Source organism: Camelina sativa, chromosome 12, assembly GCF_030686135.1.
Source record: "Camelina sativa cultivar CO46 ecotype springtype chromosome 12, ASM3068613v1".
Taxonomy (NCBI): domain Eukaryota; kingdom Viridiplantae; phylum Streptophyta; class Magnoliopsida; order Brassicales; family Brassicaceae; genus Camelina; species Camelina sativa.
Window position 1 is genome coordinate 11,953,785 of NC_141891.1, and position 12,626 is coordinate 11,966,410.

At 38.0% G+C, this 12,626-nt stretch overlaps 2 protein-coding genes and 1 pseudogene across 4 annotated transcripts; all 3 read right to left on the reverse strand.

Moving 5' to 3' along the window:
• Positions 1 to 4,208: 4,208 nt before the first annotated feature.
• On the reverse strand, positions 4,209 to 4,957 carry LOC109128163 (berberine bridge enzyme-like 19 pseudogene; annotated as a pseudogene).
• A 504-nt stretch (positions 4,958 to 5,461) lies between these two features.
• Positions 5,462 to 8,190, reverse strand: LOC104731474 (berberine bridge enzyme-like 21). 3 transcript variants are annotated; one of them, XM_087478972.1, is made up of 3 exons: positions 6,468 to 8,167; positions 5,801 to 5,855; positions 5,462 to 5,695 (listed from the first exon to the last, which is right to left on the reverse strand). In XM_087478972.1, coding segments are annotated over exons 1-3 (1,665 nt in total). In that variant the 5' UTR covers positions 8,077 to 8,167; the 3' UTR covers positions 5,462 to 5,694. The 3 variants fall into 3 exon arrangements, with proteins under 3 accessions (XP_087335098.1, XP_087335097.1, XP_087335099.1); XM_087478971.1 differs by having other exon boundaries at positions 5,690 to 5,855; XM_087478973.1 differs by lacking the exons at positions 5,462 to 5,695; positions 5,801 to 5,855 and having other exon boundaries at positions 6,378 to 8,190.
• A 1,769-nt stretch (positions 8,191 to 9,959) lies between these two features.
• Positions 9,960 to 12,418, reverse strand: LOC104731475 (berberine bridge enzyme-like 19). Its single transcript, XM_010450854.3, has 2 exons — positions 10,630 to 12,418; positions 9,960 to 10,286 (listed from the first exon to the last, which is right to left on the reverse strand). The coding sequence occupies exons 1-2, from the start codon at positions 12,245 to 12,247 to the stop codon at positions 10,186 to 10,188; spliced, it is 1,719 nt and encodes a 572-aa protein (XP_010449156.1). The 5' UTR covers positions 12,248 to 12,418; the 3' UTR covers positions 9,960 to 10,185.
• Between the last annotated feature and the right edge of the window lie 208 nt (positions 12,419 to 12,626).

Sequence of the window (12,626 nt, forward strand, 5' to 3'; positions counted from 1 at the left end):
TCTTTTATAAGAATGTGTTCCAATGAAGAAAAATCAAAACTAAGTAATATAAACATTGTTTAACTAAATATTACTATTACAAGTACTTTATTGTATCTACTATGAGTTCTCCTTAGTGATTTATATTGTTCATAATGTGTAGAACTCAAGATTTTTATTTTGTGACTTTAATAAGGTAGTATTAAAATAGTCACACATTGCGACCCTTTTGCCACAATGTTACGACTGAAATCTTTTGTCACTCTTTTGCTACTAATTTGAGACTAGTTTTGCGACTATATTGTGACATATATCTGAAGACTTTGCGACTAACACCTGATTTTGCTACTCTTTTAAGACTGTTTAGCCACTCTCTATATTTTTTATTTTGAAATTTCACATTTGAGATTCATCTACATGTTTAGGTTGAAGTTTATACTTTGTTTTGCTCACTTTGTCAATAACAACTTTCTCAAAGTATTAAATTTCAATGACTATAAACTAAACATCCATAAGTGTTAAACTTTCTCAAATTTATCCTAAGTGTTACATGTTCTTTTATAAGAATGTGTTCCAATGAAGAAAAATCAAAACTAAGTAATATAAACATTGTTTAACTAAATATTACTATTACAAGTACTTTATTGTATCTACTATTTACTACTTATATGAGTGATTTATGTTGCAAATTAGCTATTAATGTGTGTAAATCAAGCTTTTGGGTTGCAACTAAAAACATATAGTCACAAAAGAGTAACACTTTGCGACTAACTTGCGACTGATTTGCTATTTTGTTTTGGCGGTATATCTTCCCACCACTTATTAATCTAATTAATTTTGGCGTTTTTTTTCACCCAATTATTTTGGTTGCGACTGGTTTGCGACTAAAGTGCGACCTAGTTTCGTTATTAACTAGGCAAACCCATTAAACGATTAAACACTTCTTCCTTCTTTTTCATTTCGATCTAGGGTTTTCGAGAGAAAACCTCTCAACTCTCCTTCTCTCAAACCTCTCAATCCTCTCCTTCTCTCAATCCTCTCCTTCTCTAAAACCTCTCAATCCTCTCCTTCTCTCAAACCTCTCAATCCTATCCTTCTCTCAATCTCCCAATCGTCTCTTTCCTCTCATTCGATCTAATGCCTCCTAAGGGTAAGACTTCTTCCAGAAGTCACGGTGCCAGAACCGCCACAGGTGTCCGAATCTTTAATTCGAGTAACAGTTTGTCTTCTCATTCGTCGAACCCCTCTCAACGTACACAGTTTGCGACGCAGTCGGCAAGCCATTCACACCAAAGTCGACCTTCTCAGTTTCCGCTGACGACAAATCCAGCGCCGATAACGAGTCCATCACCAAGTACCCATCCACCGTCAAGGGAAGATCCTGAACCGCGGAGGGAACTTACACCGCCGGGTACAAATCCACCGCGGAGGACAAATCCTCACCAACTGCCTCCTCATCAACCGCAGAGGACAAATCCTCACCAACTGCCTCCTCATCTGCCGCCTCCTCATCAACCGCCTCCTCTTCAACCAGAGCAACTGCCTCCTGATCAACCGCAACAAAACCCTAATCATGAAGAGGAAGATAATGGCGAAGAAGGAAACCAAGAGCAACAAAATCCAAATGTCGATTACTACCAAGAGCTTTTGGATGGTTTGCTAAGACTTCCAGGCCGAGAACATCTACCACTCTTGTCTGAGCATCCTATCCCTGGCGTCGAAACGCTATGGTATGAAACTCTTTCCTTTGCTACTCGGTTGTAGTTGTTGATTACTCGGTTGTAATTGTTGATTACTCGGTTGCTTGTATTTTCTTGAAACGCTATGGTATAAAGTGTCTGTAAGTCTATAAGTGTAGTTCTATGGTATAAGTGTCTATGGTATAAGTCTATAAGTCTATCGTATAAACTATAAGTGTCTATAAGTCTATAAGTGTAGTTCTTGCTTTAAGTGTTTGATATTCAATAAGTCTAAGTTTGTAGTTGTTGCTTTAAGTGTCAATAGTTCTAGTTGTTGTTTGATGTTCAATAAGTATAGTTGTTGCTTTAAGTGTCGATTGTTTTATATTCAATTGTTTGTTTCAATTGTTTCAAGTCCATATTTAGTAGTAGACTTATTCATTTTATGTAACAGGTTTAACCGGCAGAAAGGTCAGCTGTCTCGAGCGATTTATGGAATATTGAGGAGAAAGTTTGATGGGCCTTACTACAGTTGGAAGGTTACTCCAGTCAACATTCAAGAGCGATATTTCATGATATTTGCGGTAAGGTTTACTCTTTATTTATGTTATTGTTGCTAACTATGTTTTGGTATTGTTGCTAACTATGTTTTGTGTTATTGTAGCGGAAGTACAATTGGAATATCGGCATTACTGAGCTCGTTAAAGCAGGTTTCTTGAAGATAGCCAAGAAAAGAATGAAAGGAATTGTCAGTCAAGCTAGGAGGAGTGGTGTACAACCACCATGGATTGGTGAAAAATTATGGCTTGTTATGGTGGAATATTGGAAGACCCCTGATGCAATTGAGAAGAGTGAGAATGCTTCACAGTGCAGAAACTCTGATCGTGGAGGTCTTGGAGTGCACAAACACTTAGCTGGTCAGAAATCATTTGTGCAAATTCATCAAGAGATGGTAAGACTTCTCTTTTATCGAATTTAGCTCAAATTTTTTCTGATATTTCCATGTTTCTCTGATATTTACATGATTTAATATGTTTCACTATCATTGTAGGAGGAAGAGTTGGGGCGTCCTGTGTCACTGGTGGAAGTGTTTCTTAAAACACACACTCGTCCGGATGGAATATTTGTGGATCAAAAAGCCAAACAAGTTGCTGAGACATATGATAGGACCATAGAAGAGAGACAAGCTGAAACAGAGGAAGATGGTCCAGATGGTTCAGAGAGTTCAACACATCATAATCTTTCCCGTGATGAAAGAAATGAAATCTTCCTTCAGGTAAATTCGTTTCTGTTTTTTTTTTTTTAAATCATGTTCCATTTAGTCTGTGATGATTACTGAATGTTTATCTCTTGGTTTAGTGTACTCATACATACCACAAAGGCAACCCATTTGGACTTGGATCACTTGTGGAGACACTAAAGAAAAGGAAAAGGACAGAGAGTTACACAAGTGCTTCTCCAACAACTCTTGGGGAGCTTCAAGATGAACTTCGGCGCAAGATTTCTGAACACGAGGCTGAGAATGCACGACGTGATCAGGAACACCGAGAGTCTCAAGCTGAACTGAAGAGGCTTCTCCTCTATATGAAGAAAAAAATCCTGAGTTTGAAGCTTTTATGGTTTCTCCTCCTGAATCATCCACACCTCCAACCACCCATCCAGCTACCGCACCTGCAACCAATGCACAACTCACTGGCGGAGGAACCACACCAGGCACCACACCAGTCTCTAGTCCAGCTGCCAATTCCCCTTCCTCTAATACTGCTTCCAACTGAACTTGTTGCAATTCCCTTTTTTTTTTAATGAACTTGTTTTGCTTTTGAATACTTTTTGGATGATCTTTTTGTTTAGGATGATAAATTTGCATGATTAGTACCTTAAATCATTATTACTTTTGATTAATATCATTTCAAAATCCGAAATTAATCAGATTTAGGATTGCTAAACCGTGACTAATTTGTGACCAAACCAATTTAAAAAATGTAACTACTTTGTGACCAAACCATTTCAAACAATGTGACCACTTTGTGACCATATCCAAATTACATAAATAGTCACAAAAAGTCCCCAAATAGAGTTGGTTGCAGTTTAGTCGGAAACTGCAACTACCATATACGGTCACACAAACGTCGCTAATATACGACTATATTAACGAGTCTTAAATCAGTCGCAAATAAGCGACCATGTTGCGACCAAAAAATTTTGCGACCGTTTTTTAGCGACCATCACAAATAGTTGCTAAGTGGTCGCAAAACCCTTTTTTGCGACCATTGAGCAACCATTACGGGTGTCGCAAATGGCATGCTTTCTTGTAGTGCCATTTCTCTCATTCTCTTCCACAATACCTCAAATCATTTTTCGTTTTTTTTTTGTTTTCGATTTCTTATTTTTGTTGTATGGGTTACAAAAAAAAATATCATTGTAAAATTTAAATGCTAAATTTTAATTTTAGAGATTACATGATATATATTTTACATTGTTCTTATTTTTAAAGATTCATCTTCATTATCTAATTTAGATTATCATCTTATAAGTAATCATTTTCTCCTCCTCTCCTACCAATATCAAATGTTATTATATCTCATGTGTTGTAAGAGTTTAATTCTATATTTTAATTCAGAAAGTATTATATATATTTAAGATCTTTTTATGCCTTACTTGGCAAGGTAGGTATACTCTGTTCATTCCTGAAGAAATTCCCTGGATCAACCGCAGTTTTAATCTTCACTAATCGATCAAAGTTCACTCCAAAATACTTCTTTCCATACACCTTCCCTTCCTTGTAACTATTTTTCCCGTGATCGTTCACACCGATATCCACATCCCGGTAGTTCAAGTAAGCACTCCTAGGCTTCTTGCTCACAAAACCGGTCATGAATCTGTAAAGCACTTTAGCCTGGTTTAAGTAACCCTTCTCTATCTCCGGAGAGTTTTCTTTCCAGTTCACAGAGTACTGAATCTTGAAAAGCTTCTTACGGTGAGGAAACGGCGTCGCGGTAACCGGAACCTCAGCCATTTTCCCACCATAGGGGTTAAAAACAAGCCCTATTTTCCCTAACTCGATCATCTTCTTGAACAGAGACTCAATCCCTTTCTTTGGAATCGCAGTCGCTACATAATCAGACTTCCTCTTCCCGAAACTTGCAGTATCGAGTTTTTCGTGGTTTGTTATGTTTGTTTGTGGTTTGTTAAGCATTGGAATCTCAGTTGCTTGTGTGTATAGCCTAGTAGATGGGAGGATTGCCTCACTAAGTATTTGTGATAATACTTACGCATCTCAATTGTTGTTTGTGGTGTGTAGGTATGTGACGTGGAATCATGGCGATGAGGAGGAGGATGATCTAGGGTCTCGTTTGTGTGTTATTAGATTTATTGGAAATGTTGTTGGAACCTTGGTTAGTGTTATGTTAGGTTGCTGGATAGAATGGTTAGAAATGTTATTGTATTGGTTTTGTATTATTGATATGTTTCCGCTGTGCATGTAATTGGATGTTGGTTTATTATTGGTTGTTAGTGTGTGTGGGCTGGTTTGTTTAATTAAGTACTATGGAATGCTTAATTATATATTGTATTTAATTATTTTTAAAAAAAGGATCGGGTTGTTTCAACATTTAATCTCCCCTTTGTTTTAGCAACTTATCCCAAGGTCTCCTCTCCTTTCAGTCGAGTGTCATCTGATTTGACTACGAAGAAAGGAACTCGAGGTGAGGCGGCACCGTCTTGTGCAACGCAACCATGGTTGGCCCTCTATCATTTCAATTCACATATTAAAATAAAATTATAACTAAAATAAACAAGCCCTATTTTTCCCAATTCAATCATCTTCTTCGAGACAGTAGTGGATCATACATTGAATCTGGCCAAGCAATAGGAGCTATCACAAACAGTCCATTGGAAAGTGAACTTCAATCAATGGTTTTCGCAATGCAACATGCAAGTAATCTGGGAATAACACAAATTCATATGGAAGGAGACAATCAAGAACTTACTAACCTCCTCAACAACAAGGGTCTCAACTTTGCGGCGTATAACTGGATCTGTGAAGTCAGAAAATGGAGCAAACATTTTGACATGATCACCTACAATTGGATACCGAGGAAAAACAACAAATGTGCAGACATGCTGGCCAAAACAAGACTCACCAGAAATTCTCCTCTCTATTATTATCGTCATGCACATAACTTTTTATTTCCCCTACTACATTGTGAAGAACATCTCTATCATTAATAAAGTTATATGAGTTAAAAAAAAGAAATAATTAAAAAAAACTAAAAATAAAAAAATTTATGCATTAATCATATTCCACCACTCAATTTTATTTAAACACAATAAATTATAATTGTAACTCTCAGAATTCTAAATGTAACTTCCATCAATTCTTATCATATAAATAAGCATACTCTCGTTCTTTCATATTGACATTATTTTACTTTTTCATTTCCACATTCTTTTATTCTCTTCCACAATACCTCAAATCATTTTTCGTTTTTTATTTGTTTTCGATTTCTTATTTTTGTTGTATGGTATATATATATATATATATATATATCATTGTAAAAATTAAATGCTAAATTTTTAAGTTTAGAGATTACATGATATATATTTTACATTGTTCTTATTTTTAAAGATTCATCTTCATTATCTAATTTGGACTATCATCTTATAAGTAATCATTTTCTCCTCCTCTCCCACCAATATCAAATGTTGTTATATCTCATGTGTCGTAAGAGTTTGATTCTATATTTTAATTCATAAAGTATTTTATATATTTAACATTGTTTTCAATTTTAAGATCTTTTTATGCCTTACTTGGCAAGGTAGGTATACTCTGTTCATTCCTGAAGAAATTCTCTGGATCAACCGCAGTTTTAATCTTCACTAATCGATCAAAGTTCACTCCAAAATACTTCTTTCCATACACCTTCCCTTCCTTGTAACTATTCTTCCCGTGATCGTTCACACCGATATCCACATCCCGGTAGTTCAAGTAAGCACTCCTAGGCTTCTTGCTCACAAAACCGGTCATGAATCTGTAAAGCACTTTAGCCTGGTTCAAGTAGCCCTTCTCTATCTCCGGAGAGTTTTCTTTCCAGTTCACAGAGTACTGAATCTTGAAAAGCTTCTTTCTATGCGGAAACGGCGTCGCGTCAACCGCAACCTCAGCCATTTTCCCACCATAGGGGTTAAAAACAAGCCCTATTTTCCCTAACTCGATCATCTTCTTGAACAGAGACTCAATCCCTTTCTTTGGAATCGCAGTCGCTACATAATCAGACTTCCTCTTCCCAAAACTCGCAGTATCGAGTTCCCGATCAAGAAGCACCTTAGGATTAGTCTTAGTTGCATTCTCATTGTTATCCCACCATAAAACAGATTGAATCCATGTCATCTCCTGACAATCCTTCTTCTTCAATCCCAATTCAGGAAACTCCTTACGAAGCAACGCAACAACTTCGTCTGCTCTGCCTAAGAACAGAGCAACCACAGAAGCTCTCACAGTCTTCACCTTCTTCCTCGTCACGGGTTGAATCAACATCCTCATAAACAGACTCGGATCTGTCTTCGGACCCACGGATTGCCATTTATAAACCATATCCACAGCTCCTGAATCCATATACTGCTCCACTCTAAACACCGTAACAGTTTTTGGTACAGGAACAAGCTTGACCTTGTATCCCAAAACAACGCCGAAGCTAGCTCCTCCTCCACCGGAGATAGCCCAGAAAAGATCCTCACCCATGGCTTTCCGGTCCAAAATCTGACCTTTGACGTCAACGATCTTAGCATCCTCAACGTAATCCACAGATAACCCAAATTTCCTCACCATATTACCGTAACCAGCGCCGCTTATATGACCACCGACACCAACCGTGGGACAAACTCCGGCGGGAAAGCCATGAACTTTGCTTTTCTCCCAAATTCCGTGATAAACTTCTCCTAGAGTCGCTCCGGCGGAGATCCACGCCGATTGATCGGCGATATTGACGGTGACGTCTCGGAGATTCGACATGTCGAGGATGAAAAAGGGTTTGTCAGAGATGTAAGATAGACCTTCGTAATCATGGCCGCCACTTCGGATTTTGACGAGGAAATTTTGGGTTTTTGAGCAAACGACGGCGGCGCTGACGTGGCTCTCGGAGCGAGGTGTGACGATGATCGTGGGTTTGGGAGTAGAGGAAGTGTTGAATCTCGCATTGCGGATGTAAGCACGGAGTACGGAGGTATAAGAAGGGTTGCTGTGAGAGAAGACGTTGTCAGTGATTTGTGTTTGTGGGGATTTCGTCTTGTCGGAGAAACATTGAACGAATGATTCGTAGATTGAGTCAGACGACGGAGGTGCAGCGAACGTGGAGAAAGGGAGAGATACGAGGAAGAGGACAACACAAAGGACAGAGACAAAGGTTTGTTCTTTAATCATCCTTGTAGTGAGAGAGAGAGAGATTCGTTGCTGCTTCTCTGTTCTGTCTGTACTTTTATAACTGCTGATCAGTGGAGATAAATGTTTTTTTTTTTTTCATGTAATCAATTTAATTTTGACAATATCTAGACATACTGTTTTGGGTATATATTATTAATCACAATGGCATAATATTATAGTTTTGTTATGTGGGTTGTTTAATTTTGAGTTATTTTAATCAATGGTCAACATTTGTCAAAGACTCAAAAGGTCGTAGTGATTAGGAACTGCAGAGGAAAGTATCAAATTAGGCCTAAATCATCAAATTAGATTTATCTTCTTTATCTTGATTTGATTTCACAAATTTCATTGCTTTTTCGTGAACTAAATTTCCATTTAAATATAGAAACAAATTTAATTTTTATATGACAAATCATGTATATCCGCAAATTAACACATTTCCTAAAATCTGAAAACTTTTTTGAAGATATGTACTTGGTTAATTCCAATATTTTTAAAACCGGACCGGTAACTGAACCGCGAAAGCTTTTGGGTCATGAGTCAATATGGTTCGACAGGGGTCAACCAGGTTCAATTGATTTTGATGATATTTTTATAAATAATAGGTAAGGATATGTTTTCTATTTTTTTTTCAATGATTACAACTATGATATAAGTGGTTATACCAAATAAAATACTTCAATAATCATAATGTCTTTTTTTTAAGTAATAAACTCAAAATGTAACAAACTAACCATTACCAATAAAATATTTTAGCAATCATTCTCTTCCATTATGTACACTAGGGAAAAAAATGGACACCAAATTGATTACCAAAACATGCACTGATCAAACATCTTTTATTATAAAAATAATTGGTTTCAATAAAATTACCTTGATTTTGAAAATTTGTGGTGTGAGTTGCAGAGATTTCAAACTAGAAAGAAAACAAACTAGTCTGAAAAGTAAAAAGTTCAATTACGGAAATTTTTATCTTAAGAAACCCTACTACTGCTAAGAATAAAACTAGAAAGGTAATTAATTGCACTCGTTTTTACAAAAAAAGTTAGAACCCGGTTTTATCTGGTTCAATGGTTCACCGGTTTTTGGGTTTTTGGAGGGTTGATATGGTTTTTTACCGGTTCAATTTTTTTGGGTTTTAATATAAATCCAACCCAGGTATGCTGCCGGTTCACGGGTTAACGTAGTTCGACCGCCGGTCCGGTCCGGTTTTGAAAATATTGGTTAATTCCTAAAATAATTTATCTTAATATTTTGATTAAATTTTTCATTGTTCTTCATTTTATGGCAAAATCTTCAAGGCTATGTTTATCTTACCAATCCACGTAAATATGCGTGAATATTGGATAAATAAGTTAACATAAAAGTTACATTAAAAAAAAAAACATAAAAAGCATATAACAATTAAATCAAAAAGTGTGGATCATCATGCTTTGTCGGGTATTAGCTTATTGGTATATCAGTGTTTTGTGAATGGTTCTTGGAAAGAAAACAATCAATATGCAGGTACAGGATAGTTCTGCGTGTCACCAAATGGAGGTGCAACGACCATGGGAGCATCTAATCTTCGATGAAGTCTCTTATGTCTGCACACTGAAGTGGAAGTAGTAGTCTGGGCGATCAAGTGTATGTTGAGAGTCGGTGTTCAAGACATAGTATTTCTTATCAACTGCTCTGATTTGGTGAGGATGGTGTCTTCATCCTCTGAGTGACCAGCTTTTAGAATACATATGGAGGAAATGAAGATTGATAGGGGAAATTTCTCTTCTTTTTCTTTATCTTTAGTCTTTCTTAGTGTTAATATCAAGGCAGATAATTTGGCGCCACGAGTGCCACGAGTTCATTTGAGCTGATTCTTCGTAACATAGTTGTTGACCAAAGAAAAGAAAAATCAAAAAGTTTATTCAAACCACTCGTAACACTTTACTGTAGCTGTAAAAATAAAAACACTTCCACTGTATGATCTGTTCTCACGAAGTTTTTGAATCTTTAAAAATTCATTCAACTTCAGATAAAGATCTGAAAAGAGTGAGGCTCTGTTCATCTTATGAAGAGATATCATCACTCAACTAAAACAAAACACAAAAGAAAAGAAGCAATCTCAATATTCTAGAAGACGTGTAAGATCACCGTGGCAGCTACGGTGGCTCTTCCAGCCCGTGACCACCGTCTTGCCGTTCCCGGCGCTGGCAACAACGTTCCCGTTGCATCTGCGACCAAATCAGGTCCAAAAGTCAACATTATCATTTCATTACACAAAATTGCAGGTCACAAGAAAGAATCATCGTAAACTACTCCAAACCAAACCATACAGTTTCCACAATTATCGCCTTAAACTTGAATAGCAGGGAGCAATTTTCAAACAATCACTGGTTTGGAATTAACCAGAACTTTGACTTATTACATACGCTTGTTGTAGAGTTCCATGAACAAAGAAACTATACAATCTACAATATCCAAAACCATATATTCTATATTGCTTCACTATGACGTTACATTAAAGTAAAACCAATGTTTATATATCAAATGATAAGTGATCTTTTTATGCCTTACTTGGCAAGGTAGGTATACTCTGTTCATTCCTGAAGAAATTCCCTGGATCAACCGCGGTTTTAATCTTCACTAATCGATCAAAGTTCACTCCAAAATACTTCTTTCCATAAACCTTCCCTTCCTTGTAACTATTCTTCCCGTGATCGTTCACACCAATGTCCACATCCCTGTAATTCAAGTAAGCACTCCTAGGCTTCTTGCTCACAAAACCGGTCATGAATCTGTAAAGCACTTTAGCCTGATTCAAGTAACCCTTCTCTATCTCCGGAGAGTTTTCTTTCCAGTTCACAGAGTACTGAATCTTGAAAAGCTTCTTTCTATGCGGAAACGGCGTCGCGGTAACCGCAACCTCAGCCATCTTACCGCCATAGGGATTGAACACAAGCCCGATCTTCCCTAATTCAATCATCCTCTTGAACAGAGACTCAATCCCTTTCTTGGGAATCGCAGTCGCTACATAATCAGACTTCCTCTTCCCGAAACTAGACGAATCAAGATTCCGATCAAGAAACACTTTAGGATCAACCTGAGTCGCGTTAAGACGGTTATCCCACCATAAAGCAGACTGAAACCAAGTCATCTCCGTACAGTTCTCCTTCTTCAAACCCAATTCAGGAAACTCCTTAGCAAGCAACGTAACAACTTCGTCTGCTCTGCCTAAAAACAGAGCAACCACAGAAGCTCTTACTGTCTTCACCTTGTTCCTCGTCACGGGTTGAATCAGCATCCTCATAAACAGATTCGGATCCGTCTTGGGAGCCACGGATTGCCATTTGGAAACCATATCCACAGCTCCTGAGTTCATGTACTGCTCCACTCTAAAAACAGTAACGGTCGATGGTACAGGAACGAGCTTGACCTTGTATCCCAAAACGACGCCGAAGCTACCTCCTCCTCCACCGGAGATAGCCCAGAAAAGATCCTCACCCATGGCTTTCCGATCCAAAACCCGACCGTTTACATCTACGATCTTCGCGTCCTCGATGTAATCTACAGTTAATCCAAAATTTCTCACCATGTTACCGTAACCACCGCCGCTTACATGACCACCAACACCAACCGTGGGACAAACTCCGGCGGGGAAGCCATGGACTCTGCTTTTCTCCCAAATCCGATAGTAAACTTCGCCGAGAGTGGCTCCGGCGGAGATCCAAGCCGAGTTCGCGGCGATGTCGACGGAGACGTCTCGGAGGTTCGACATGTCGAGGATGAAAAAGGGTTTATCGGAGATGTAAGAGAGACCATCGTAATCGTGGCCGCCGCTACGGATTTTAAGGAGAAAATTTAGAGTTTTTGAGCAGAGGACGGCGGCGCTGACGTGGCTCTCGGAGCGAGGAGTGACGATGATCGTGGGTTTTGGAGTAGAAGAAGTGTTGAACCTCGCATTGCGGATGTAAGCGCGGAGGACGGAGGAGAAAGCAGGGCTGCTCTGTGAGAAGACATTGTCGGTGATTTGGGATTGCGGTGATTTCGTCTTCTCGGAGAAACACTTGAGGAATGAGTTGTAGACGGAGTTCGATTGAGAGAGAGATGAGAGAGGGAGAGAGAAGAAGAGGAGGAAGAAGCAGTAGAAGAGAGGGACAGAGACAAAGGTTCGTGGAGGATGTGTCGTGAGCATCTTGTCTAAAAGTGAGATCTTTTCTCTTTCTTGGGTCTCGAGACGTGTGTTCCTCTGTTCTTTGCACTTATCTTGGTTTATTTATAACCGTAGCGAGAAGATATGTCGTTTTTATTACTATTATTTTTTGTTCGTTATATAACAAAAGATATTAGTGGGGGATTAGGGGATGATTAGTGTGATTACAGAGATTTCGTTTTATAACAAAACAAAAAAGAAAGGTTCTACGTAAATCGTCCAACCCGCCTTGAAGCTCTCCTAAATGTAACAAAGAAAACAGTTCTTTTAACAATACCATGATTAAAAAAAAAATTAAATATTCCAAATTTCCCATTTAAAATACTCCATAAATACACATATTTATTTTATAAACAAAAAA